This window comes from Pyricularia grisea, assembly GCF_004355905.1.
Source record: "Pyricularia grisea strain NI907 chromosome Unknown Pyricularia_grisea_NI907_Scaffold_2, whole genome shotgun sequence".
NCBI lineage: Eukaryota > Fungi > Ascomycota > Sordariomycetes > Magnaporthales > Pyriculariaceae > Pyricularia > Pyricularia grisea.
In genome coordinates this window covers 2888804-2915561 of record NW_022156717.1, presented here as the reverse complement: position 1 = coordinate 2915561, position 26758 = coordinate 2888804, and the positions used below count along the sequence as shown (strand labels likewise).

The window sequence follows — 26758 nt, the reverse complement described above, 5'->3', positions numbered from 1 at the left end:
GGCCACTTTAGCCGTTTACCAATCTTTTTTTCCCAGTGGGGACCACGGCTTCGGGCCTCTTGCCGCTTTCCCCCCCATTTCCTACACTACTTTTCTTTTTCTGTTTGGCTTGCCGCATATTTCCACTTCTCGGAAGGGCTTTGCCGCAAGGCTAAATCCCACCTGCAAGACCCGGCCCGAGCCCATCCCTGGGACACCATTCCAGGGGAGATAAAAGGGTCATCCCGCATCGCTGTGGGGGGATGTGGACACCTTTGACGCCGTCCCTAAATAGACATCATGATAGATACTCTGGCTGGCTTGTAGATACAGGGTGACTAGAAGCAAGAGCAGAAGGCTGCAGCTTTTCTTTTTTCGTACAAAAACTTTGACAGAATGTGTGGTGGGATAGCTAGCTTGCCATCAATATACTCTGTGATTGTGAGGTTGAAGAGGCCCTAGAGAAAACAGAAACTCGTACTGGAGATATTGGGTCACGAAAAGACCACTTGAAGGCGTTTTACGGCCTCAAGTTCAAGATCGAAGTCCACCGTTTGCGGTCCGCGTAGGTTATAGTAAGCACAGTCAAGTAGATGATATTTCTGTAGAGGTAAACAAGGGATGAACAAACCTCCTCGTTGGAGTAATTCTTGGAAAAGCTTCACTGCTTGATTTAACTTCAAGTTATGCATCATGATATTATTCAACCAGAGTCTCTCTGACCTGGTCGTATGGTGATTTGGACTGAACAGCTTCCCAAAAGAGAAAAAAAAATACATCGTAAGAAGTGCTACATCGCAATACACGAGTTTCCAGGCTGACGTTGAGACTAAGACGTCTCGCCTTCTCTCTGCATGAGAACTCCCCTCGCGCCAGTACCACTTTGCGGACCCGACTGACCCATCGAGGCCAGGTCGCCGGTGCCGTCGGCGCTGCCGCCCGAGGAACCCCCGGCGGCCTCGAGCGCGGCGCGCCTCTCGTCCTCCTTGAGCTGGTTCTCCTCCTCCTCCTGGGCGGCGAGATGCTGGCTGGCAGCCATGGCGGCGGCGGCGCGCTCGACCTCGGCCAGCCTGGCCGTCTCGGCCGGGTCGATGAGGTCGTCATCGTCGCTCCACATGGGGTCGTCTTCGGGCACGTCGGGCATGGCCATGCGCTTCCAGAACCGGACCTCCTGGCGCAGGGCAATGTTCTCGACGCGCGCCTCGTACCTCGACGGGTCCGCGTCGTAGCTGGTGCGGAACTGCCGCACCGACTCGTTGAGCCGTCCCGCCCGCTCCTGGACGTCCCAGATCTGCTCGCGCAGCCGAGAGTTCTCCTCGCGCGCCTCGGCCAGCTGCTGCCGGTACGATCGGTGCCATGCCGACACGTCCGTCACGGTGCGTGATTTGTGGTCGTGCGCCTGCCGTACCATGTTGGCCATGACGTTGGCATACTGCTGCAGGAGTTCAGAGTTGGCGTCCCGCTCGTGCAGTGCCTTTTCGAGGGTTTCTGAGAGGATGGAGATGAGGCGGTCAAGGTTCTCGGCTGTTTCGTGTAGGTAAATGTAGGTTAGCTCCCCGTGTCCAAAGTAGTCTTTCTTTTTCTCCTCTCTTCAGCTCTCTGCGAACAGCGGCAGCCGGGGGTCACTCACTTGTGCTCGGGTCGTCGGCGCCGGCGATTATTTCCTGATTCGATAGGTTCTGATGCCTGGCGCGCGCCCTGATCCTGCCGACCAACGATACAACCTCCTCCAGCACCCTCCTGTTCTCCGCCAGCTGGCTGCTCAGATCGTCGACCATGCCGTATATGTGGCTAAGCTCCTGCTGGTGGCCGGCCGGGGTGGGGCCGACCATGCCGACGCCCATGTTGGCGCCGTTCATGCCGTTCATGATTGCGAGCGGAGGCGGCGCCTGATCCGGGTCCGCGACGGATGACGAGCGTGGGCGGACCTTGTCTGGCAGTACGTGGTGGCTGTTGTTGTCAGGCGAAGGCGGCGGCCTGGGGAGTTGCGGCAGCGACTCTCTGTGCGGTGGCGGCAGAGGCGGAGCAGAGGGGAGGGCTCGCGCGCTAGGGGCAGTATATGGCACTACCAAGGTATCCTTTCGCGCCGGTCCCGAGGTGGCGGTGACTTGGATAGCTTTGGGTCGTCGCAGACGCACGGCGCGAGCCGATCGAATTCCTTCCTCCTTGAGGGGCCAGTCGGAGGAGGGCGGGGTTTTCCAGGAGCGATCAATGAACGGGGATCCTGTCTGGTTCGCTGGCGGCCAAGAAAATTGGTTAAAGGCGGCGAGATAGCTTTCGTACTCCGAGACCTCAGTGGGGAAAGCCACGGGGTGTGATCCAAGAGGCCGGGGACCGATCGGATGATGTTTCGTCGACGAGGCGATTCGAGGCTTGAGTTCGGGCTCTCGAACGGTGACGCGGGACAATTGCTCGTTGACCGAAGCACGGAGTGGTGTTGCCAATTGTGCAGGTGGAAAAAAGCTTGAAGCTATCGGCTTGAATGCTACTGGTCCTAGGCCTTGATCACAACGAGCTGCTGCTGCCGCGTCTGTTGTCGGGTTTAGCTTAGCTTGGTGCGGCACAGTGTCCACAGTCGGTAGCGCAGGCAAGGCATTTTGTGTGCAGGGGAGTGACATCTGCCTGCCGCTTTGGCTTAGCGGAGCCTTGGCGTTATCAGGGTCCATCGTCGGCCGATCTTGACTCGGAATTGAGGCTGAACTGGGGAACCTAGGCGTGATAGTAACGAACGTCAGCAGAAGTCTATTAAGTTCAAATGTGATATTCAAGTCGAATTTCTGGTCTTGTTCACCAGGAATATCACCAATCTCACTTTTTCTTCACTTGTTCGTGTACGGTTGCATTCGAGTGCACAACAAAAACGGAGCCAGTCAAGATCAGGACCCCGTGTTTTCAGGGTGATGAACGCCAAACAAGTGGTAAGATCAGAAAAAAATCCCAAACAAATATATTGCATTCTCTTCGTCCTCTGTGAAATGCTTTGCGCAGTGGTTACTTAAAAATGAGGGGATTGTGCTTATGGCCGATTAGAGGAGAGACCTGGGTCTACCAGGCTAGCCAGAGTGTTGGTTGTGATTGTTGCTCTGAAAACGAACGCAAGGAATTCTTTAGTGCCAAAGAAAAAAACGACCAAGCAAATGGCAGAAAGTAGCCAACCAGGAAATTTATGACGCTTGTTTGTTGGCTTTGTTTGCCCATTCACCTCAGACCCCTTTCTTCTCTATTCTACGTTGCCCGTAACCCATTTACATGCCGCGGACCCACATTTATCCATATCAAGCCAACTTCATGCCTCCACTACCTTTGTTGTTTTGAAACCAGGAAGAAGGGTACAGAAAATGGCATACAGTGCTCCTTTTTTTCATTCATTAGAATACAAATACAATTCACAATAATTATACTTTTAGGCTCCAAGGATATCTCCAAGCAAAAAAAAAAAAAAAAAAAAACCCCGCCCCATTAGTGACAAGCAACCCAACCCGTGGCTCCAAACAAAACAACGTACACCAAGACAAAAACCTATCAACTGCCGATGGATTCAAAACCCACGAAACTTGACAAAAGGTCACCCTGTTATTCCCAGTCGACAGGGTATGTACCAGTGATCAGATCGGCCTCGTGCGACTTGACGAACCCACACCTCGTCCAGGCCTTGTGGCCAATGTACAGCAGGGCAAACAGGATCAGGCTGACGTACGCGACGAAGAACTCGGTCACGCTCCAGGGCAGGAAAGAAGTGAAGCCCTGGGTGATGATGATGAGCAGGTTGAAAAAGATGCCGTACCACGTCAGCCACGGCTGCCCGGGCGCCTGGTATGGCAGCTGCTCCGCCGGGATGCCCTGCACGCTGAGCGCCCGGCGGAAGAAGAGGTGCGAGACGTTGATCGAGGTCCAAGAGATGAAACCGGCCACACCCGAGATGTTCATGAGCCAGTTGAACACCGTCGTCCCGCCCTCCGACTCGTTCAAGAAGCCGAGGACACCCCAGATGGCCGTGCAGGCGATGGCGTAGTATGGCACACCCCACGAGGTCGTCTTCATCATCCAGCGGGGTGCGAGGCGCTCCTCTGCCAAGCCGACGAGGACACGGGAGCCCGAGTAAACGTTGGCAATAGCAGCGCTGAGGACGACCGTGAGGAGGACAGCGTTGATGATGTGCGGAAGCACTCGCACGCCGGCCAAGTCCACGGCAATGACAAAAGGCGAGCCCGATGCGTTGTTCTCACCGCTACTGAGAGTCTCGTTGGTGTAAGGAATGACTGCATATTCCGTTAGCATATTTAACCCGGTGCAAATTCATTTCCCCACGGGGCTTATTCGCCCTGTGGGATGAGCATATGGTATGTACTTACGCAGGCCGATGATAAAGACAGTGAGCACGAAGAGAGTGACGATAGACCAGAATACCCACTTGATGGCCAGGGGAACGGTCTTCCGGGGGTTGTGCGTCTCGCCGGCGCCGACACCGACCAGCTCAGTGCCCTGGTACGAGAAACCGGCCTGCACCAGCACAGCCCAGAAGCCGGCGAATTTAGCGAGAGCCTCGTTGTTTCCCATCTGCGTCAGCAGGTATGGAGCAAAGGCGCCGGGGTTTTGCCAATTCTTGACGCCTATGACACCATCCTGGCCTGCACCGGCGTCGATGCAAATTCCAAAGATAATGAAGCCGATGACTGTAATGACCTTGATAGAGGACAGCCACATCTCGATCTCTCCGTACATTTTGATGGGCAGCACGTTGAGGGCAGTTATAGCGACCCAAAAGACGCCGACAAAGATGCTCAGAGACACCTGGGGGAGCCAATAGCGGATAATCAAACCCGTTATTGTCATCTCCAGAGCAAAAGCTACCGGGATGGACAGTGTTAGTCAGGCTGAGTACTCGACCGCCAAATAAAAACGCACGCAACAAGAGTGCCTATAAGGCATAGCCCTGGTTAATACTCACTGATGCACCAAGAAAACCAGTAGATGTAGCCCATAGCAAATCCGAGGGAAGGATCAACAAAGCGACTGGCGTATACGGTAAAGCCACCAGTGACAGGCATGTAAGTAGCCATCTCTGCCAGACCAACCATGACGCTGTAAACCAACGTTCCAACCCAGATGAAGGCGAGAAGACAGCCGGCAGGGCCAGCCTTGGCAACGGCACTCCCACTATAAAACAAGGGTCAGAACAAGATATCCTAATACTATAGAAAAGAGCTACCCAGGAGGTACCTGTGGCGGATAAGTCGAGAGTGGATGAAGGGGAGAGAAGTCAAGTCAGCCTTACGTTCCGATGAACAACCCGGTACCGATCGTACCGCCTACTCCCAGCATCATCAGATGCCGAGTGCCCAACCTCCTCTTGAGATCGGCCGTCATCTCGACCCGACCGACTTGTTTTTCAAAGTCATTGTCGAGCTGCCCCTTGGGGCCGGCATCCGACTTGTGGGTCGGCTGGATAGAGTCTCCCATCTTTGATGGCGAGGATGTTCCTTGCTACCTCAGCAAAGAAGAATTCTTTTCAAGAGACAGAATACCAGGCAAACCTATATGATAGGTGATGATGCCCACCCAACCAAGACGGTACTGAAAGATGACAATGTTTTTTTTTTCCCTCTTGAATAATGGAAAGTAGGAAGAAATGGAGTGGGTTTAAAGCAGGAATGTCCGAAGACCAAGCAAGGGGGAGAGAGAAAAAAAAATATTATGGATCGAACAGTGTTGCCTCGTGTGGTTCTGGATTCGGCCCGTGGAAAGGTTGGATGGGGTGACTCCTGAGCAACAACCCTAGCAGTCTGGGGAAAGCACTTTGGAGGGAAAGACCCTCAAATTATACCACAGAGATGGAAGCGTCCGCCTAGCGAAAGCATGCGAAAAACAAGATAAGAGAAAATAGAGAGGAGCAAGAAGGGGGGAAAAGTTGTAAATAGCGCAGTGGCGTAAATTCAACTTTTTGCATGCATGTACTACGTGCATCTGGAGCCATGGTAGCCTTTCAAGACGGCGCTTTCATGATGTTGCTGGTGGGACCATATTTCGCCATTGAGTCAGGAAGAATGTGAAAAATTTCTGCAAGGCGATGAACGCGCAATTCCAGCCTTTCTTTCCCCATCAAATTCGTGAGTGGGCGGGTGGGCATGCCGAGGCCAAGAAAAAAAAAAAATTCATCTCAATATGGGACTCCATCCGTGGGAATGGAGAAAGTCCACGGAAGCATGGTCGGTATCTTCCGGGGCGTTGATGGGGGAAAAAAATTCACTGTCGGTGCTGCCGTGATGCAAGTGAAGCAGGGGAAAAAACCAGATTCGCCTGCAACTGGCAAAGGGATTGTCGTCTGTTACAACCAGATTGGGTAATTCGATCAGCCGCCCTAACCCACCTCGTCTTTGCCGCCTGTGTGTCCATGCAAGAAACACTTGCAGTCAAACTGAGCACTATGAAGTACAGATGGGATGAACCCTTGCAAACTTGTCGTAGTTTTACTTAGTAAAATTCTAAAAATTCTTTAGCAGCTTCATCAATGCCACAACATTATTATAGAGATACAGCTGTACCTAGAAACTAGCGTTACATGTTGTAGCTAAGGTACGTTGGTAGATACTTTAGTCACTGTGACAATAATCTAGATAGATGTCGATAGTTTATCAGACATCTGTAGTAATAAGAAAAACTATCCGAAAAAGGCACATTCGAACCGCGCAAACATACTTCCTGCCTGAGCTACACAACATATACCAATCGACGGCTATTGGCGCTTTCTTCAGGCTTACCGGCTGTGGAACATTTGTAAAACATTCAACACGCGATGCCTGGTCCCATGTGGCAAGCAATATTACCCAGATCCACCTTAGGGGTGCAGAATACAGGGGTTAGTGGATATAGCGCGGATATAGATTAAGGTTGGTGGCCGTCTTATAAGCGTTAACCCTCTTTACGGCCCAGTTCGAAACTAGAGCAATTAACTTCTCATCCACAACATTTTAGGTTCTAGTGTTCTAGTTCCAGATCGAACAAGATAAGCCATCTGGTTACTCAATACGATAACGTTGCTGTGCAATACACATATGACAACAGCATCTTTGCTCTCCACGACCCCTATCAACCCACAACAACAACAACAACAACAACTAACCCGTCATTGTAATATTTTCTACCTGCTTCATAAGCTTGCGCCTTGACTGGACATTGTGTCATCGCACATGACTGGATAAAAAGAGCCCAGGTAGTTAAATCCTCCCGCTGTTGCGGCAAACATGTCTGGAGCTCGACTGCTGTTCACGCCGATTTGCTGCGAAGGACCCTGGAAGTGGCCACTCATCTGTTCACCGGGAAGTGGACCATAAACACTAGCGTTCAAGGAGCTCTGAGAGCTTGAGTACCGGTTCGCCTCTCCAGTTGTACTCTGCGCCAGTGTGTCGTATGTTGGAGGGGCAGCAGATAAACCGCCCCTGGTCGTTGGCGGTACGGTGTATGTTGACAAAGACAATCCCGAAGGACTTTTTCATTTTGGAAGAGCACCAGGTCAGTCTTTGAACACAACGAAAGGGCTTACTTGGATGCCAGGATCAGCACCAAACAGCTACTTACGGCGATGTGAAACCCATCATGGGTGCCGAGACGCCCATACCCGAGGAGCCAGATATTGTGCCCATTGTCGCGGCAAGCATGGAGGGGTTTGCGTCAGTCATCAACTCTTGAACCGAAGAATGCTGTCAATTTCCCGATGTGTTAGCATTTTAACCGATGGATACTACTTTTGGGAGCAAAGGCTAGCTCACAAGTTCCGCCGCTGGGGTGTGCAAAAGCCTCATAACCTTCAGCGCCTTGAGATTCAGCTGCACCAGTTCTCTGGGAGGTCGCTCAAAGTGTATAGCTCCGCTAGGGAAGCTAGCCTGCTCCTGGTTGTAATGCGCCAGAACTAGCGAGGAGTCGTGGGCTGCCGATACGAGGCACGGGTCCGCGATGGCCTCGTAGCCATGATGTAAAGCCTCTTCGAGAATCAGCGGTATCGCAGAGGCGTGCTTCACGCACAGGGCTCCAAGTCTCTGTATGGTATCCCTGTCGCGGGGCATTGGATCTCCCGGTATTGCATCGACACGGCAGAGCTCACTGGCAGTGCGATGGTACAGCACGTGAAGGGATATCAAACCTCCCAGTTGCATCGTCTTCTTACGCATACGGAGTGCTGTCTCGGTGAACTGGAGAGTCACCGGGAGATTATCGTGCCAGGTTTGCAGAGCCGCGAGCACCGTCTCAACTCCGTGCTGTGATATGCCAGTCTCTTGGGCTAGCTCCTGTCGTCGAACGTGTCTGTTTATGTGTCAGCCTTTGATACTGTTTTCTTTTCTTGAATTTTCAGGCTATCCACCACAGTCTGGAATCACTAACTTTAATACCTGCTTGCGGAGGTACGTGAGCCGTATGAACTGCGCCGGCAGGTCAGGAACTTCAGCTTGAGCTCCTTGGGGTGCAAATGGAAGTATCTTCCACGGCTGCAAGACCTCAGTGATACTCGGTTTCTGCAGATAAAAGTTTCTCTCGTTGCACGGAAGCTGCAGCTGAACTTCACTGTCAGCTATAAGCGAACTCCCGTCACCCTCTCCGAATGAGAAGGCGTCTACAGCCCAAGCGCTCCAGGCGAGCCGCCTTCGGGACTCTCGCATCGAGGGACACATTTTTGGAGATTCACAAGACAAGTCGTTTGACATTTCCGAGTTGAGACCCAGGGACTGGCAGATTCGAACAGCAAGACCGCTTAGCACCAATGCAGAGGCATAGTTGCCGACTCTGATCTCGTGCTCGTAGAGCAACACCGCCGACTATAGTCACGTATCATTAACCACAAGTTAGTATTATGAGACAATAGGCTTAGTCAAGGATCTTTAGGTGGTCTCACCATTCCTTTTTCGACAGAAACAATGTTAAGATCGGCTAACAGTAGCGTCTGTGCCTTTTTGGCCCATTGGCTGCCAGATTTTAGAGCAAACCCTGCCTCTAGCATGGAATCGCCGGCGTGTCTGAGAGCAAAGAATCTATAGCAGAGTCTAAGTCAGATATTCTCCTTCTTCACAGTTATTTGTGGTCTTTGAGCATCTTACTTGGCTCCAAGCGCACAAAGTGCAAGTAACAGTACATCTTCCAATAGTCCGCGCTGAAGTCTGCTATCCAGCTGCTGCACCAGAGTCGCTCTGTGAACGAAACCGAAACAACGTAGGCTGTGAACGTTGGCAAAGTATTCGTCGAGCAGCGCTATGAGGCGAGCCTTTCGATCAGGCAAGTTGATAGCGAGCAGCCTTTGTACAGCATGCTTGCGTCAGTGGCAGTCCAAACTCTCGTAAGAACTAGAGGAAGCAGTATTCTCACCATGTCAAGTCCAAATTAAAGCTCTCCTCCTGGCTAGACGATGATATCAAATCGGAAACATCATAATCGGTAATATTCGTCGCTACACGAGAAGGGCTGATCTGGCGTGATCTGGGTGGGCTATTGCCTCCAGAAGGCGAACAGCTACCGCTCCTTTTCCTGGACCTGATCTTTGACGATAATTCGACCCAGTCCGGCACTTGCTTGCCCTCGTAGACGCACTCCATACCACGCTGGCGGCAACGTTCGCATATTGGCCGGTCTCCGGAGCAGCGGCTCTTTGACCCTCGACATGCCCCGCAGGATCGATAGGTTCGTGACCTCCTTATGCCTGTTTGCGTCCGCGAGGTGGGCGCCAGGTTGTTGCCATCATCACTGGCAGATCCTGCTCTTGATGTATCCAGATATGGGTTGGAGTTGGGACATATAAGATCCAGACGTTCACAATTTTTGCAACCGCCGGGGTACTCGTCACATTTGACCTTTCGAGAGCGACAAGTTTTGCATCCCGTGCGAGATCTTTGTTTGGCTTTCCGTTGTCTTTCTTTATCCGTCTGTAAATGATCGCTGGTATCCATGACTTGAGTGTCGCAGCGAGGCACGTGGGTGCTTTTTGTTGATATTTTAATTCCCTCTTATGAGAAGCCGCGTAGGAAAGTATGTGGTATTTATTATTGCAAGGGTGAGACGGAAGCACACTGGGTTTTATGGATTGCGAGTAGACCAGGTTGAGAATGCATATTGACATACAAAACTTTCCACACCTACCTCAGATAGGTAGGTAGGTAGGTAGGTAGGTAGGTAAATAAATAAGGTGATCAGCTTTTTAGGTTGGTATGTAACATAAGTTAAGGTACCTACTTTTACCTAACGAGGTATTCAAACAAATGTAACAATACACTGTGGCGACGCAGAAGCCCAGCCCCGGATTGGGTAGAGACTGGAGCTCATAGTCAACGAATGCTCCATCAATAAAAACATGACCTTCATGGAGGAGTGGTCGGCGGGCCGCAGCGGTGTCACTGGTCATCTGGCAAGGGCTTGACGATGGAAACATACCCTGTCCAATCATGCCGGACAGAAGCTTGGCTTTTCCCCCAGTGATGGATCATTATGGTGTCGATAACTGGCACCTAATCTGATCCGCTGTGTTATGACAGGGGTGATGGTTAAACAGAACAAGACCACGATCAAGAAATGGATTAACTGCGGGTTGATTGTAATTCTCATTGATGCGTGAAAAGAAAGATGATATTCGGTGCCTAACCTTCCAATCAATCCAACTACAGCCCCCAAGGGGCCAGCTTTTGGTGAGGACAGCCACCAAGATCCGAAAACATAGTCCGAACGCACAAATGACAAGCATCCAGGATCTCCGGCTCATCGCTTCTCGCATTCGAAAAGTCCGCATACCCCACAGCCCACGATCAAAGAGGGCTAGTGTCATTTTTAGCGGCCAAAATAAGGTACTGTACTGTAACCTGCAAGCCTACCGTTCAACGGTCTGGACTCCACTGTACCGTACCTGGAATGAGCCTACTGTACAATCGCGCACAGCTTACAAACCAAGCTAAGCAGGGGAAGCTTGTGTATTTCGTACCTCAGTTTACCTCCTTACTGTATATTACAGGAAAGGCAGCTGCGTCCTTTATTCGCAATGGCCACTCTCATTGGCGGGGTTTCATTTTGTATGCCAGGAAGGCCCCACAAAACTACATAGCTGGAGTTCAGTCTGACCCGCCCCCACCTCCAATCTTTTGGATTTCAGGACGAGCACAAGAGGAAAAAATAACATCGAAAGAAATAAGGCTGCCTAGTAGGGTCGCAAGGCTTGTCTGACAAAACGAAACTAAAGTCGTTACCAAGGCCTCGGAATTTAATAAACGAGATAACGGATCATCCAGGCGAGCCAGGGTAGGGGACCAATAACGGCTGCCTGAAACCACCCCGGAAGATCAACATTGAAATCAAGAGCGAATCTAGGAGGATTCTTTCTTTCAAAGATTTTCAGCCCCAACAACCATGACAGATCAACCCACCGTTGCGCCAGCCTTGTCGACGCCAGCCGAACACCTTTTCGAGCACGTTTCTGAAGAGGCTCGCGGTGACACAGGCCAAGAGTCACACGCCACCAATCATGATCTAGCCGTCGTCTACGAAGTTGCTCGCACTGCCCAGGAGCTGCATGATGGCGGCCGACGTCGCATCGCCCTGCAGTTCCCCGACCACATGCTGCCAGATGCCCCTGCAGTAGCGGCTCTTCTAGAGGATGCACTGGCGGCCTTGCGGGATGCGGATGATGCTCTCGTCAAGTCTGACAAGCTGGAAGCTGCCGCATCGAGTCAAACCGACCCAAACTCTCTGGTGGCTGTGAACAAGGTCTCGGAGTCCTCCAACCAGGCTGCCACTGATGTGCAAGGCTCATCATCTAAAGGCACCAAGACCACATCCGCAAGCCCCAAGAAGCAGAGGATATATATCCTCGCTGACACGTCTTACAGTGCCTGCTGCGTTGATGAGATTGCTGCTGAGCACGTCGACGCGGATGTGGTGGTGCATTATGGCCGATCATGCCTATCTCCAACCTCTAGGCTTCCAGTCATTCATGTCTTCACCAAGCATCGCCTCGACCACCAAGCTGTCATAAGCGAATTCATCAGGGAGTTCCCTGCCATTGACAGTCGAGTGGTTCTCATGGCCGATGTTGCATATCAAGATCACGTGGACTCGATTGCGTCTGATATAAGCGCGCGTGGGTACACCAATGTTCTAGCGACTTCGGTCATACATCTTCCGTTTGGCAAGCTGCCTAATAGGACTGCTCGAAATCCCAGCGGAGAAAGTGTGGAATTTGAAGGGCCGTCAGCTGTAGACCTTACCCAGTATGACATATTCCACATATCCACTCCCCCTACCTCGCTTCTCCTCGCACTTTCATCTCGGGTCAAGTCCCTTCGCATTTTCCCCACCGCAGCACCCAACACATCGTCATCTTCGCATTTGTCGGATGCACCGTCTGTGGCTCAATTCTCCCGCCGCCTTCTGGGACGGCGCTACGCCAAGCTGCTGACCCTTTCGACGGCTGGCATCATTGGTATTCTGGTGAATACGCTTTCGGTTTCGAATTATCTATCCTCATTGGATGCGATTCGAAAGCAGATTGCTGCGGCGGGAAAGAAGAGCTACACAGTGGTGGTTGGCAAGCTGAACCCGGCAAAGCTCGCCAACTTTGCCGAGATTGATGGCTGGGTCGTTGTCGGTTGCTGGGAAAGCAGCCTAGTCGAGGATGATGCGTCCTTCTATAGGCCAGCCATTACTCCCTTCGAGCTCGAAGTCGCCCTCATGAAGGATGAAGAGCGGATATGGGGTGATAAGTGGTGGGGTGGGATCGAAGCTGTCAAAGCACCACAAGAAGGCGCGGACATGTCTGATGGAAAAGAAAAAGCCGCAACTGGACCCGACGGACTTTCATCTCATGACGCTGAAGAAGACGATGATGAGTCGGCACCACCAGAGTTTGACCTCCGCACAGGCAAGTTGGTCAGCCGAAGCCGTCCGATGCGTGGCCAACGGGTTGCAAATGCCAGCGCAGGGGACAATGCTACGCCACGCGCGCCATTATCTGGCCAATTAGCAGTGCGGCAAAAGGCAGAGGTCGCGACCATAAATGGAGTGGTCAGCCCTGGTGCTGAGTTTCTGCGGTCTCAGAGGACCTGGACAGGTCTCGGCAGCGACTTTGATACCGACGAAAGGAGCACTGTGGTAGAGGAGGGGCGTAGTGGTGTCGCCCGGGGCTATACGGTTGGCAGCGACGCTGACCGTTCATGAAAATTCAAAGCCGTCTTTGGCAGCAGTCAGAAAGAGAAAAAAAGAAAGAAAAAAAGAAATAACGTTACGCTATGAAATCTCGACACGCCCGGCCGTGTGCGTCCTCAATTACCTCAGCGATGCTTGCCACACACATTCGAATATACCCCGCTATTTGATCTATAGAAAGTTCTACCCATTACCGACATTATAGGGGCTATTTGGATTCTGACGGTCCTGGCCTGCTACATGCTCACCAGAATAGCCCCAGAGAGCTGCCTCTAGGGGATCTACAAATAGGCCACGGGAGGCCAAATATTGGCCACAGGTATCCAGATCGGTAGTATCTCCATACTTATCGCGAGACATCCGAACCATCTGGGCCGTTCGCGGTATGGGTTTGTCCCGAAGAGGTCCGGCGGCTCAACTCGGATACCAGTGCGTGTCGATGTGGTGAGAGTATCTGGCATATCCATTGAGTTTGCTGGGGAATGTTTGCACATCAGCCACAAGGTCGCCTTTCTCATCAACAACATCCAAGGTACATGATGTATGTACTTATGAAGATGATGCATGCCCACGCTTACTCATAGGACGAGATCCTCCTCCATCAAACCTCGCCGTTTGAAAAGCGCGAAAAGTCCACTGGTGGATTGTGCAAGTCCTGATTCCGGTGCGCATGCGAGGCCCACGACTCCCCGTCCTTCTGCATCGAGACATGGACATCATGCTCATCCCACAGGGCCGCATTCCTCAGATCGCTCGCGTCGCGCACCGTCAGCTTTCCCGCGCCTTGCGGGACGATGCGGTATCCCCTGTTCTCGCCGAACTTGTTCTTGGCATTGGTGTTGACGACCAAGAGCTGATTCGCGTTGTCGAAGTCCCAGTAAATCGCCCTTGCTCCTCGTCGGCGATGACGGAGCGCCAAGCCGCGTCGTAGTACGCGATGCACCGCCCAGTCAGGGGTACGATGTGGTGACAGACGCGGTGCGGACGAGCGCAACCGTGTTCGCAGTGCCGAGGACGTTAAAATCTAATTTGAAGTAGAGGACGTGGTCGTGCATGCCGCCGCTGAGATGGTCGTGGATGGCAAAGTCGTAATTCTCGTTTTTCTCACGGTGAACTACCTGAATATATCCCGAGGTGCGGATGTCTACTGCGATGGACCCGTCCAGCGAGAACGCCGTTGTACAGCCAGCCCTCCAACGGCCATTTTTCTGGTCTCGTCCAGTGAAATCAGATAGGACAAAGAGCCCAGTCGGCAGTAGGCCTATGATGATACCGTTGAACGGATCCCAGGTGATATCGCTGGTTTCCCGGGTGTGCTGGAATAGCCGTCATGCTCCTCGAAAATCGCCAGGAGATTGCGGGCCTTGCTGTCGATATTCATGATCTTGCTTGGTGGCACGTCATAGTACTGGGGCCGGTGTCTAGTGAACAGATTTGGCTTTATCTTGTTATCCTGCACGCCAGTGAGATCCGCAGGCCCGGTTCATACCAAAGTTTCCACCGAAGAACGTCAAGTCGGTCAAAAAGCCGCCAGAGCCGTTGTCCATGTCGATCCCCTGCTGAGTGCTGTGAGGAACTTCTGAGTTGTACATGATCTAAAACTCAATGTTCTCCAACGAACTGGCCTGCGCAGCCTGCCAGTAGATGCCACAGACAAAGGCAGTAGGATCGGTGAGTGGGCTATCGATCTTGAAGTTTCTAATACTTCGCCAGAATTTTGCCGTGATGAGGTACCATCCAGAATTATCATCAATGTATTTATTGGACGTGAAAACTCCAAGGCCGACAAAACTAGAAGCTGTAACGATATTTGGTACTTCGATGGGCTATCGCGAATGAAGACCAAGTAGCTGCTCCATCATATTAGCTCCACAATAAGATGGCGAAACTTACATAACCAACGTTCGCGACGAGTTTTTCGGTTCCTCTGACGACACCACATGGCGGCAATGGGCATTGTAGATAATCTCGTGGGTGCTTGGAACGAGTTTATTCGAGACCTACTAGAGACGACAGTACAATTTGTGGTCGATCATGTTGAGCGCTAGGTTAGAGATGCTAGAAAATACTGGACTGGCAACAATGATCAAGAAGTCATTACCCTCTTAGCTAGGTTGAGTACCTTGCTGAGGTATGTCCGGGAACTAGAGCTGCTTTTTGGATGATCTTAGTAGATAAATGTCTTGACCGTGGGTCATGAGGAACTTATGCCTTTTTATATCTTGTTGGAGGCATTGAGGAGGGCGTACCGGATAAACCTTTCCACAACTAGGATACTGGACAGGGCAGCTTGAGTATTGCTTGGAGTACACAACACTATTTGCTGCATGTGGACCTCATTTCTAGCGTTGCCCAATGAACATCCTATGTGTTCCTTTATTGGGACACTCACGTTACGAATCTTGGTACAATAGTGCTAGACCCAAAGCATCTGTATCTCGCTCCCTTTATGGTAAAAAAAAAACAGTAGTTGTAAGTAACCAAATAGGACATCCAGATCCGAATAAAGCACTGGTAATGCATCACTGCCGCTCCAGGATATGACAGGTACCAAAGCCTTCCTCACATAAATTTACTCTGTCCACAGCTCCTAACCCATAATTAGGGACCCTTTAGCTGTAATAATAACAACAGCATCGTATTATTTCAAGCAAAAACGCTTTGTTCAGTTATCGGGCTTAGGATGATTGCTGTGTTGCAATTCAATGGCACACAAAGGCGTTCTTCTTCAATACCCTCAGTTATGCTTACAGACACTCCTGTATAGTCTGCGCCACCAAATCTTTCCGCTTGATTCCAATGTCTATATTTAAATTTTTCTTCATATTCCTATAAACTGTTATGATGTAGATATAGAGAGAGTCTTCTAACGCCGTCTTTGTTGGCCACGCGGGCGATGCTGCCTCTGCATATAACGGTCACCGCGGGGTCTTTCAGGTCATACGCAGACACACGGTGAAATCAGCACAGGGAGGCAAGTATAGTGTTTTCCACAGAACCCGCACTCCTTATTATATATGGAGCAAAGTTCTGAAGGACACAAGAGCTTTATCAATAAGTGGAGAGAGAGGTTACATGATGCCCTCTTACTTAGCTTAAAGCATATGTAACGCGGGTTCTAGTACAGACGTCTGGAGAGACGCACGTTGTGGCTCGGTATGATTGTATTGATTGTGGCGTGCTGGTCCTACAATGTATGGATGGCTGGCTCCATTTGTTTCTTTGTTAGTGCAAGTGGTGTTAGTGTTAGGTCAGGTTTTGCGGGGTACGCCAAGTCCAAGATCAGCATTCATACAAACTTCGGCTGTTTTTGTTCCGGATAAAACCAAGCCCAAAAGTTTGCGACTCCATGCTTCAGTCACTCGAGGCGGTGGATTTCTCAATGGCAAAGGGAACGATCCAACTGCACGTTCAAAGGTCCAGAGTTGAGAGTTGTTACTTGACGATGTTCACCTACCTGTAACTGCTGGTTGCAACGTTTCACTTGCTAAGTTGACCTTGCCGAAAGTGGATTCTGTTATCTACACTACCGTACCAACTGTCCTCGGTATACTGACAAGGGCCCCTACAATGTAACCGACTTCTTCTTGCGAGATTGGCGTAGAAGAGGGGGAATTCAACAGGGGACAGCAAGCGAACCAAAAACAAAAGCCATGACGTCGCGTCGCAAGTACTTCCGAGTGAAAATAATAGCAACACTAATGACAATACAATGCGGGGAACAACAAGGAAGCAATAGAACCGTAGTATCTGCTATCCGAGGTTGACAGGGGGCATGGTCTGGCGACTATATTGATGCTGCTTCTCCCCAAGTGTGTCGCATCAAATATTCTCAGCGCTTGTGCGCCAACTAGGCAAGGAAGGTCCAGTCAGACTTCCCTTCCAAGATGCGCTCGCCTGTTGCTTTCATCCTGGCACTGGCCACGGTCAAATCCGCCATTGCTTTCCCAGGCATCCCGACTTCGCCCTTCACGCAGAATGGTGATGGAGTCTTGGACCTGACGGGACTCAAGACCATTGTGGTTGACGAGCTGCATGCCGACTCCAGAGACACCAGGGGTTCGACCCTGATCCCACCGACTCTCGAGGAGTTCGCCAAAACCTTTGCCGCGGATGTCAAGTCCGTGTTTGGTCACGAGGTCTCCGTGACACGCGGCTCCGATGCTGCCCGTGACGCCATCTTCTTGACGCTCGGAGAGGCTGGTGACTATCTTGACGTCGCCGGCCGTGAGACCTCGGAAGGCTACACACTGGAAACGGCCAGCGACGGCGTCACCATCACAGGTGCAAGTCCTCTGGGAGTCTGGTGGGGAACCCGGACTCTGGTGCAGCAAGCCCTACTCGGCCAAGGGTCTCTGCCCCTTGGAAGTGCCATTGACAGTCCAGGCTGGAACAGTCGAGGCATGATGGTAAGCCGATATTCTCAGAAAGACGAGAAAAATGCGTAACCATAGCTGACAACCGCATACAGATCGATGCTGCCAGGCACTATTATCCTGCCGAGTTCCTCATCGAGATGTGCTCCTACATGTCATTCTTTAAACAAAACACATTCCAACTGCATCTGTCTGATAACCTCTGGAACAATGCGCGTATATATACCTATGAGCGCCAGATGGAGCTGTATGCTGCATTCAGGCTTGACTCGGATGACCCAGCTGTGGCCGGCCTCAACAAGCGCCAAAACGAGTCGTACAGTCGCGAAGTCTTTGATGAAATCCAGACCAAGTGTGCAGCAAGGGGCGTCACCATCCTGCCAGAGATCGAGACACCAGGTCATGCGCTCGTCATATCGCAGTGGAAGCCCGAGATAGGCATGTCTTCCGACTACAGCCTGCTAAACATATCGCATCCGGATACGATCCCTACTGTTAAGGAGATCTGGCGGGTTTTCCTGCCCTGGTTCCAGAGCAAGGTTGTGTCTATCGGCGCGGATGAGTACAGGGACGAGTCGCTCGAATCATCGTAAGTCTTCTTTGGTACCACCCTAGGCTTTACTTCGCAGGCTTGTTATACTCACCCAAAATAGTGCTCTGGCCGAGGAATACACTCGCTTTGTCAATGAGATGAATGACTTTATCGTGAGCAAGTCGGGGAAGAAAGTACGCGTGTGGGGAACGTTCCCTCCGCGTAAGGGTGGACACGGTAAGCATACGACCGCTGTTGCAGCGCATATGAACTGAGTATCTTCTCGACCGTGCGAAGTTGGATAATCCAAGCTGACATTTCTGTCATGTCAGTCGATACGAGCGTGTCTGTACAGCATTGGGCACCCTGGGAAGCCGAACCTGTCGCCGACTGGCTTCCCAATGGCTACAGTGTTATGAACTCGGGAGATCGAGTATACATCGTGGGCAAGTGGTCTGAGCCGTACCCTCAGGAGCTCGACCAAAACTTCATATTTCATGGTACACCTGGTGGCGATGCCTTTGCGCCCAACATATTTGACCCAAACAATGCGACGCTGAACGTGCCGCGAAACGAATCCAAGATTGAAGGTCACATTGCTCCGTTGTGGAATGATTATGGGCCCAACTCTACAACGGTTCTGGAGACATACTGGTCGTGGAGAAACGGTCTGCCTGCACTCGCGGATAAGCAATGGGGTGGCGAGCTGACGGAAACTGAGTATCCTGCGCTTTTTGCAGCGTTGCAACCTCATATTCCAGACCAGAACCTTGAGCGCAAGATTGCCTCTCAAGGTCCAACCATTCTCGAGTATGACTTTGTCAGTGGCCAAGCAGGCGAAGGGGGTCAGATCCAGGACCTCTCTGGAAACGGCTATCATGCGACTACCACATGCGCCAACAGCAACGAAGGCATCGTGCTCGACTCGTCATGCAGTGTCAAGACGCCGCTGTCTTCCAAGGGACGCAACTACACGCTGTCCTTCTCGATCAAGCCGACATCGGACGCAAAGGGACCCATCTTCACAGGACCCGATAGCGCACTGTGGTACGGCAACGGCACCGTCGACCGCGTCATGATGTTCTCGGGCGAGAGCGTCTACGCGCTCAACTACACATTCCCTGTCGGGGAATGGGTCGATGCGAAGCTCATCGGCAGCGGCGACAGGACGTACCTTGACGTGAGCGCAAGCAGCGGAGGGACCACCTCGCCAACGGGGCCGATGGAGTTCCTGACCATCATTGGATGGAACGGTGAGAGGTTCGTATGGGAGAAGATGGCGTTTGAGGCCCCACTGGCGACCATTGGAGGTGGCGGTTTTGAGGGGATAGTCAGCCGAATGAAGCTGGTGGACGATTGAGATTTACGGATAAAAGGTGGTTGGTTCGATGGTGTACGTAGGAAACAAGCAAGACAAGTCAAAGTCAGTATCGACGGAGTACGCGTCGAATAGAGCTCCGAACTAGAACTAGTCGTAGCTTAATACCCAAGGTACCTTGGCAAGCTTAGGTAGGTTGGTAGGTATTGATCCGATGATACCTGACCATCTTGGGAATAGGGACTAGACTAGAACTAGAACTACTTGCTACGTAGATAGTCTAGTTCTAGTCCATAAATGGCACGTGAAAACGGTGCGTGTTGTGTATGAGGTTGGTTGAGAAGCGCCTAAAAAGAAAGTTGAGGCTGGGATGAATGGATGACATCCATGTACTGTGTGCTAGGTTTCTAGTTCTAGCAACCTTGTCCTCCGTAGCCTGGTGCCAAGGACCCCCTTCCGTTGTTGCTTTTAGTGGGGTTTGGTATCTCCTCGAGGTGGCAGCCGTGAGATAAACCACCCAAGTAACCAGCAGCGCGCCAGCCACCTTCACCCACCTACTGAGTGGAGTAAGTGGTGGTGGTACGGAGTACTGTAGAATTTACTTGGGTACTTGGAGGGTAAGGAAAGAAAAAAAAAAGAGCTTGGACCACCCCTCCAACTCTCGGCAACAAACATTTGTGCGTCGCTTCCACGAGCCGCTTCCATCATTCGTTCGCCGCCCCGTCCGTCGGTTTTCTGCTCTGCATCCAAAGGCCAACAACTACTTGTTACTCAACAGAACCACCCAGTCCTGTCGCCACAACCTTCGCCTGGATTCGAGGACACATATACTCAAAAATAAACCATTAAACGGTACGGCGGCGAACCTCTTTAGGTGGAACTTTTGACACTTTTTCCCCCCGAGACCCCCGACTCGGCGGTGCATGAACTAATTAGCCCTGTGTTTACGTCAACAGGAAGAAACCTGGCCAATCTTTCCTCCACTCGACGTCACCACCGCTTCTCACGAAGTGCGCGCATCTTAGCAGAAGCCCCCCCTCCTCGCGACAGCCTCAATCTTCAAAGGCCGAGCTTCACGAGCGATTTGCTTTTTTATTTATTTTCCCCTCCTCCGGTAATCATATAAAAGAAAGCCGTTGGGCTTGAACAAAACAGCTCCACTAAGCCATCGCACGCACACAACCGTCAAAATGTCCGGGGAAGCGTGGTTATACCTCTTTGCGGTACTGGTGAATGCCGTCAACCTGTTCCTGCAGGTCTTTTTCACCATCATGTACAGCGACCTGGAATGGTACGTGAGCTCCTTTGCGTGTTTGCTGGCCGCATTTTGCGCCGTTGTCATGTACCGAGCGCGCGCATATATCGCGCATATCGCGTCAGGGGTCTTGCATCCAAAGACGGCATTTGCTAACCTTTTGCCTGTGATGCAATCAGCGACTACATCAACCCTATCGATCTCTGCAACCGCCTGAACACCTACATCATCCCCGAAGCTGCCGTACATGGATTCCTGACTTTCATCTTCCTGATCAACGGATACTGGCTGCCACTCATCCTTAACCTACCCCTTCTCGGATGGAACATCAAGAAGTAGGTTTCGATCTAGATAATGCAAGGCCGTTGTTCGTTGCGGCGTGGCAAAAACTCTGATACTGACGCTATCTCCTGTCACAGGATCGTTGATAATGCGCATCTGTTGGATGCCACCGAGATCTTCAGGAAGCTCAACGTGCACAAGAAGGAGTCTTTCATCAAGCTCGGCTTCCACTTGATCATGTTCTTCTTCTACCTATACAGCATGATTGTCGCTCTGATTAAGGACGAGTCACACTAGAGTGTCACCGCCCTCGCCTGTGTGGAGTTCTTGTGCATCGCGATGTTGTGCGGCACCGTTGTGCTCTTGGACCTCCTGATAGGATCATCACTCTATCGTGCGTTCCTGGACCTCGCGCTTCGCGTGGAGCTTAAAATAGGATGTTATTTATACCCTGTTTAGGCTCGCATCCTCGAAATAGGAACAAGGCGCAGGTAGGAGGAGGAGTGGAAAACCAACGGGGATTTTTATCCGGACCTTGAGGCGTAGGATCTTGTATCCGAGTTAACCCATGAGCATGATTTTGCGATGTGGGCAAGGGGGAAGTGATGTTAATGAAGCCTTTTTCTGAATGATATTCGGGGCTGGCGTTACACGGGGAAATGGAGGCACTGTTTACAGGTTTTATACCAAGCGCTGCCTGGAGTGGCTTGGGTTTCCTTGTCAAGACCCGGGGCATGGATGGTTACGATATGGCTTATCCTGGGTGGCGATACCTGGGTTATTGGTGCAATGAGGTGTTTGGCATGATATTTCTCATAAATAGTAATGAACAGCCTCAGCGATTTGGCTAATGCCTAGGACGAAAGCGCAATCCGGGGTGCACGTGCTTTGTCTTCCTTGACAAACCTTGTAATGTTGGAAGATGCTTAATTTCGGAGAAATGAAGAAAACAAGAATACTTGAAGGTGACATGAACTTGATTTCGATTTTTGGATAATTTTACAAGGCCAAACGAGCAACTGTCAAATGCATGCCTTACGTCAGGTGTCACTCCAGATGCTGCTTGCTGCATTTGTAGTTGCTGCCCAGCATGTGATGGCAATCAAATCGCACTGGTCTCTGCAGTCAAGCTTTGCGAGTCAATGTATTCAACAAGAAAGAGAGATCACCGCAGGGATTGTCGTTTTCGAAAGACTTCTCTAATAATTTTGTTCAATTAAACTCTGTAAAGACCAAAATCCCACGACTTTGTTTTTAAATCAATCAAAAAGCCTTTTCATATCACATCTACGACGTGATGAATGCCGGCCGGCAGTAAAGTGGGTATCCACCTCCGAGACCCAGTTTTCCTAATCGCGGCTTCAATGAATGGATAGGTTGCTTAGGTAGTCGAACGTCGGCGACAGCAACACTTTCTTGAATAATATATTCAACTCTACTATTTTTCGCCATCCCACGCATCCCAAAAGCCCAGAGACCGCCGTGACTACCACCCGATTTGTCTGGATATGCAATAGGTCATTTTCGAAACAAAATCCAAACAACCCCGACCGCCGAATCGCAAAAAAAAACAGCACCACAAAAGAAAAACATAAAAAAAAAAACATGTCCGGCTTCGGGGAGTACGCCCCCAACATGGTCCCCACCGACGCCCTCGTGGTGCGCGACCAGGCCGAGCCGGCACACGAGCTGGTCCAGTACACGGGCGAGGACCTGGCGCGGCCCAAGTTTGGCCCGTCGAACCCCTTCCGCGACGACTCATCCGCCGTGGCGGCGTCGCAGAAGCGCAAGAACGTGCTCACGGGCTTCGCCGAGGAGACGTTTGTTTCTGAGCACACTTTTCGCAGCAAGCACCGGGCGGTGGAGCGGCGCGGCGGCCCCGAGCGCGAGTTTCAATCCGGGGCGGAGGTCAAGGCCGAGGCGGCGAGGATACGCAAGACGCGCGAGGGCAAGGGCAGCGCGCTGGTCGCGGAGGGCGACGGCGAGTACAAGGGCCCCTGGGCGTCGTACAAATCCAGGCAGGCCCGCGGCGTCGAGGTCGAGCTTGAGGGTGGCGGCGGGGAGGAGCTGGCGAGCGATGAGGAGTACGAGATTGTCGAGGTCGAGGACGACGAGGATGAGGATGTTGTGGAGAGTGGCGCGGTCGTACAGGCGCCGGCGGAGGCGTTGGCGAGGCGCCAGCAGGTCGAGGATCTCGGCGACGAGACGACGACTTTCCACGGCTCAGAACTTTACGACTACCAAGGCAGGACATATATGCACGTAAGTTTGTTCCGGATCCGTGATGTTGCCCACAGACACTCTGCTTTCACTACTGACACACGTACTCCCCCCCGAAACAGGTTCCTCAAGACTTGGATATCGACCTACGGAAAGAGCCAGGGAGCACAACAAATTACATACCCAAGAAAATGGTGCACCAATGGAAGCACCACACAAAAGCCATCACCTCACTCAACTTCTTCCCCAACTCTGGCCACCTCCTCTTATCCGGCAGTGCAGATTCGACAGTCAAGATATGGGACGTGTACCACCAACGAGAGCTGCTGCGGACGTACTCTGGACACAGCAAATCACTATCAGACACCACATTCAACACGCACGGCGACAAGTTCCTATCTTCTTCCTTCGACCGCATGATGAAGCTCTGGGACACGGAGACGGGCAAGTGCATCGCCAAGTTCACGACGGGCAAGACGCCGCACGTGGTGCGCTTCAACCCGACGTCGGAGCTGGGGCACGAGTTCCTCGCCGGCATGTCGGACAACAAGATTGTGCAGTTCGACACCCGAGCCGGCAACGAGACGGTGCAGGAGTACGACCACCACCTGGGGCCCGTCAACACCATCACGTTTTGCGACGAGGGCCGCCGCTTCATGACGACTTCGGACGACCGCACACTTCGCGCCTGGGAGTACGGCTTCGGCGTGCCCATAAAGTACATTGCCGAGCCTTACCTGTTCGCCATGACCCGCGCCGCCACCCACCCGTCGGGCAAGTACGTCGCCTACCAGAGCTCCGACAACCAGATCGTCGTCTACTCGAGCAACGACAAGTTCCGCCAGAACCGCAAGAAGAGCTACCGCGGCCACAACAATGCCGGGAGCGCAATAGACATCGACATCAGCGCCGACGGTCAGTTCCTGGCCAGCGGAGACACGGGCGGCTACGTCGCCTTTTGGGACTGGAAGAGCTGCAAGATGTTTCATAAGATCCAGGTCGAGGAGGGCCAGGTCAGCTGCGTCAAGTGGCATCCTCAGGAGAGCAGCAAGGTCGCCACCGGAGGCGCGTCGGGTATTATAAAATTCTGGGACTAATGGGATGCGGAACCGCTTTAATTAATTTGCAACCAGAGCTTTGACCTGTTGGTTTTAATGAAAATGAAAGAACCAAAAGAGTTGCTCTAAACTTACTATGTGACTATCCTGTTTGATCAACAATCAGGAAGATTTCTTCGACACCCCTAAACAATGGTTTAAGCCGCGTATCAGCCAGGAAGTTTTCTTACCTGACCGAACCTTACGGCTTCTGAACACCTTGAAATCTCACGAAGCATGTCACGATCTTCAGACCAGGGACAATTTTTAAAAGGGGGGGCAAGAATAAGCGTCCCATCTGTAACGACATTAATTGTTGATATCAAGAGGCATGCTCATTAAGCCTGGCCGGCTTGGAGTCAGGGTATTGTACAAGAAAACAGCATACACCAAAAACGAAGAAACAATGAATGGAGAAAGGAAACAAGACGAAAAAAAAATGGCGAATGGATAAATAAAAGAGAAGAAACGAAGAGAAGAAGAAAGAAAATCACGCTTGGCTAGAATATGCAAGCCCACCCGAATGCTTTCGACAAACCCCCTATCGTCTAGTCGCGTAAAACTCGCTTCAATTATATGTGGCTCTGGTGAGCCATGCTGGGGTCATATTTCATATACAAGACATTATGTACAACATTGTGGGAGTGTGAAAAAAGTGGCATAAGGGAATGAGAATCCAGGTCTGATAGCACCTGTAAAAAAAAAAGGAGCTCAGTCGTGATCATATAAAGCCTGGAGGAATGCCGGTGTTTTGCGGGGGTATCGAGGTCGCCGCGGTAGCTGGTGGCATGGGAGGTGGTTTCGACCCTGATGTGACACGTGGCGGTGCTGGCATGGTAAAGGATGACGCCTGCCCCGAGCCCCCAGAGTCCTGTGAGGCTTGTTGTTTATGTGACGAGTTGGCTCCATCTGGTAGTTTGTTGGATTCCTCGTTTGGACTTGGCAACGCATCCTTGGACGATGATAAACCACGCTTCATCATACGTCCCAAAACCGTCACAAGCTCGCAAGCGTCGTTGAACATATCGTTATCGATGCCCTCTGATGCCTCGTACACCTCTGTGATCGTGTCCTTGGCCAGCTTCCGACTGCCCGGTCCGTCGTGCATGCATTCGTACAAAAATGCGGCATACTCGGTCTTGACTGATAGCCGTAACGAGTGCGATCCCCATAGCAGCTCTTCCGCCATTGACACCGCCTGCTTAAAGTAGGTGTGCGCCACGGGCAGAAAGTTACCAGCGGGAAGAAGAAAAGATGCCGGTGCTTCAGGCGCAAATCCAGGTGGTGGACGCACTGTCCCACCTACGGGTCCCCCTTCTATTTGGTTGTTTGATTGCCCAGTGATGCTCTCTCTAACATCAAAGCCGTAGTCGTTACTCGCGGGGCCCTTGCCTTTATCGAGACGATGTTGCTCGTTTGTTAGACTCTTAATCTCAGGCGAGGTGGCGCTCATAGTTGATACTGGAGGTTGGTTATGGAAGAGAACAAAGATGTGGTAAAAAGAAGCCCGCAGCTTGTACGCAAGCACCTTCAACTCGACGTAGTGCCCCACCAAGGGCAGGACGTACTGTTCCAGCATGACCAGGCCTTGATTTGAAAGCCATATTATATGAAAGTAGAGATCTAATGAAGGCGTCGATGTCCCCCGGGAGGTTTCAAGTCGTCTTTGTTTCCGGGCCTTTACCAGCTGCTGAGAAAGACTTATGGAAAGACCTAAGATCTTGAAGAGCATCGATGCCAGGAGAGGATTCTCAGGCTCGACTGTCTTGGCAAACTTGCCGAGGAACTTTTGATCCACTTCGGAAGACGCCATCAGGCAGGCGAGCTCTTTGCTGTGGATGATTCCTATATTTATTCATTAGTGGCTGCACTGTCTTGGAAGATTCGCTTTCACAAATCAACTACTCTGCTGTAAAGAGTTTCTCAATACACACCTCGATGTCTTTTTTAGACCTTTCCTTTGGCCTTGAATTGCGCCAACACGTTGAGAAATCCGGGGTGCTTTGACTTTGCGCCAGCCAGTATAGTCTGTCGTGTTCTTCCAAGATGTCGAGAGGTTTCCAGTGGGTAGAGAACCAACGACGACGGAAGAGAACAGGGCGTTGGATGGCACAAAGGTTTCCACGGGTGCCTGCAGGCTGACTGGTAGGACCACAGATTCACAAACGCCGCAAACGCCAAACTCCAGGTCGAAATGAGCAACAGAAAACAACAGCTCCTGGACCCGATTCATATCATAGCAATATGTCGCCGAGAAGTCGTCAGAGAATTAGGCGGTGATTAATGGGGAAACAAAGGTCCTTGACTGTTTTCCGGTCCTAGGTCACGCGCTGAGTTGAAATGAGCGTGATCTGAAGTTTGGCCTTGATTCACCGTACGAGGGTTTCGTCAGCTCCCACTCAGACGTTCCTTTCTCGCAGTAAGCCAAGCAAGTAAGGGCACGTCTGCCTTTATTGGTGCAACTGTGGCCAATTCAAGTTGAAAACGAAGGAGGCCACACAATGTGGAGCCTGCGAGCCGAATTGAAGGCCA

General features: G+C 51.6%; 11 protein-coding genes across 11 annotated transcripts; 4 read left to right on the top strand and 7 right to left on the bottom strand.

The window, feature by feature from the left end:
- Positions 1 to 663: 663 nt before the first annotated feature.
- On the bottom strand, positions 664 to 2653 carry PgNI_03448 (uncharacterized protein). The gene is made up of 2 exons (XM_031123503.1): positions 1610 to 2653; positions 664 to 1503 (listed from the first exon to the last, which is right to left on the bottom strand). Exons 1-2 carry the CDS (start codon positions 2643 to 2645, stop codon positions 809 to 811), a joined length of 1731 nt encoding a protein of 576 aa, XP_030985204.1. The 5' UTR covers positions 2646 to 2653; the 3' UTR covers positions 664 to 808.
- Positions 2654 to 3391: 738 nt separating this feature from the next.
- Positions 3392 to 5788, bottom strand: PgNI_03447 (uncharacterized protein). Its single transcript, XM_031123502.1, has 4 exons — positions 5255 to 5788; positions 4928 to 5136; positions 4332 to 4826; positions 3392 to 4238 (listed from the first exon to the last, which is right to left on the bottom strand). The coding sequence occupies exons 1-4, from the start codon at positions 5437 to 5439 to the stop codon at positions 3553 to 3555; spliced, it is 1575 nt and encodes a 524-aa protein (XP_030985197.1). The 5' UTR covers positions 5440 to 5788; the 3' UTR covers positions 3392 to 3552.
- A 1250-nt stretch (positions 5789 to 7038) lies between these two features.
- Positions 7039 to 9908, bottom strand: PgNI_03446 (uncharacterized protein; the record flags this gene model as incomplete). The annotated part of the gene is made up of 7 exons (XM_031123501.1): positions 7039 to 7463; positions 7555 to 7676; positions 7746 to 8277; positions 8356 to 8786; positions 8864 to 8999; positions 9066 to 9260; positions 9331 to 9908. 7 exons carry the CDS (start codon positions 9906 to 9908, stop codon positions 7127 to 7129), a joined length of 2331 nt encoding a protein of 776 aa, XP_030985196.1. The 3' UTR covers positions 7039 to 7126.
- Positions 9909 to 10188: 280 nt separating this feature from the next.
- Positions 10189 to 10577, bottom strand: PgNI_03445 (uncharacterized protein). Its single transcript, XM_031123500.1, has 2 exons — positions 10390 to 10577; positions 10189 to 10270 (listed from the first exon to the last, which is right to left on the bottom strand). Exon 1 carries the CDS (start codon positions 10558 to 10560, stop codon positions 10399 to 10401), a length of 162 nt encoding a protein of 53 aa, XP_030985199.1. The 5' UTR covers positions 10561 to 10577; the 3' UTR covers positions 10189 to 10270; positions 10390 to 10398.
- A 775-nt stretch (positions 10578 to 11352) lies between these two features.
- On the top strand, positions 11353 to 13158 carry PgNI_03444 (uncharacterized protein; the record flags this gene model as incomplete). Its single annotated transcript, XM_031123499.1, has 1 exon — positions 11353 to 13158. The coding sequence occupies one exon, from the start codon at positions 11353 to 11355 to the stop codon at positions 13156 to 13158; it is 1806 nt and encodes a 601-aa protein (XP_030985198.1).
- A 589-nt stretch (positions 13159 to 13747) lies between these two features.
- PgNI_03443 (uncharacterized protein) lies at positions 13748 to 14738 on the bottom strand (the record flags this gene model as incomplete). Its single annotated transcript, XM_031123498.1, has 3 exons — positions 13748 to 14033; positions 14122 to 14407; positions 14636 to 14738. The coding sequence occupies 3 exons, from the start codon at positions 14736 to 14738 to the stop codon at positions 13748 to 13750; spliced, it is 675 nt and encodes a 224-aa protein (XP_030985201.1).
- A 3-nt stretch (positions 14739 to 14741) lies between these two features.
- PgNI_03442 (uncharacterized protein) lies at positions 14742 to 15103 on the bottom strand (the record flags this gene model as incomplete). Its single annotated transcript, XM_031123497.1, has 2 exons — positions 14742 to 14944; positions 15040 to 15103. 2 exons carry the CDS (start codon positions 15101 to 15103, stop codon positions 14742 to 14744), a joined length of 267 nt encoding a protein of 88 aa, XP_030985200.1.
- Positions 15104 to 17033: 1930 nt separating this feature from the next.
- On the top strand, positions 17034 to 19414 carry PgNI_03441 (uncharacterized protein; the record flags this gene model as incomplete). Its single annotated transcript, XM_031123496.1, has 4 exons — positions 17034 to 17555; positions 17618 to 18111; positions 18176 to 18291; positions 18387 to 19414. The coding sequence occupies 4 exons, from the start codon at positions 17034 to 17036 to the stop codon at positions 19412 to 19414; spliced, it is 2160 nt and encodes a 719-aa protein (XP_030985203.1).
- A 680-nt stretch (positions 19415 to 20094) lies between these two features.
- On the top strand, positions 20095 to 21767 carry PgNI_03440 (uncharacterized protein). Its single transcript, XM_031123495.1, has 4 exons — positions 20095 to 20224; positions 20329 to 20663; positions 20807 to 20962; positions 21047 to 21767. The coding sequence occupies exons 2-4, from the start codon at positions 20563 to 20565 to the stop codon at positions 21204 to 21206; spliced, it is 417 nt and encodes a 138-aa protein (XP_030985202.1). The 5' UTR covers positions 20095 to 20224; positions 20329 to 20562; the 3' UTR covers positions 21207 to 21767.
- A 747-nt stretch (positions 21768 to 22514) lies between these two features.
- PgNI_03439 (uncharacterized protein) lies at positions 22515 to 24226 on the top strand (the record flags this gene model as incomplete). Its single annotated transcript, XM_031123494.1, has 2 exons — positions 22515 to 23171; positions 23252 to 24226. 2 exons carry the CDS (start codon positions 22515 to 22517, stop codon positions 24224 to 24226), a joined length of 1632 nt encoding a protein of 543 aa, XP_030983950.1.
- A 721-nt stretch (positions 24227 to 24947) lies between these two features.
- Positions 24948 to 26459, bottom strand: PgNI_03438 (uncharacterized protein; the record flags this gene model as incomplete). The annotated part of the gene is made up of 2 exons (XM_031123493.1): positions 24948 to 26058; positions 26161 to 26459. 2 exons carry the CDS (start codon positions 26457 to 26459, stop codon positions 24948 to 24950), a joined length of 1410 nt encoding a protein of 469 aa, XP_030983951.1.
- Between the last annotated feature and the right edge of the window lie 299 nt (positions 26460 to 26758).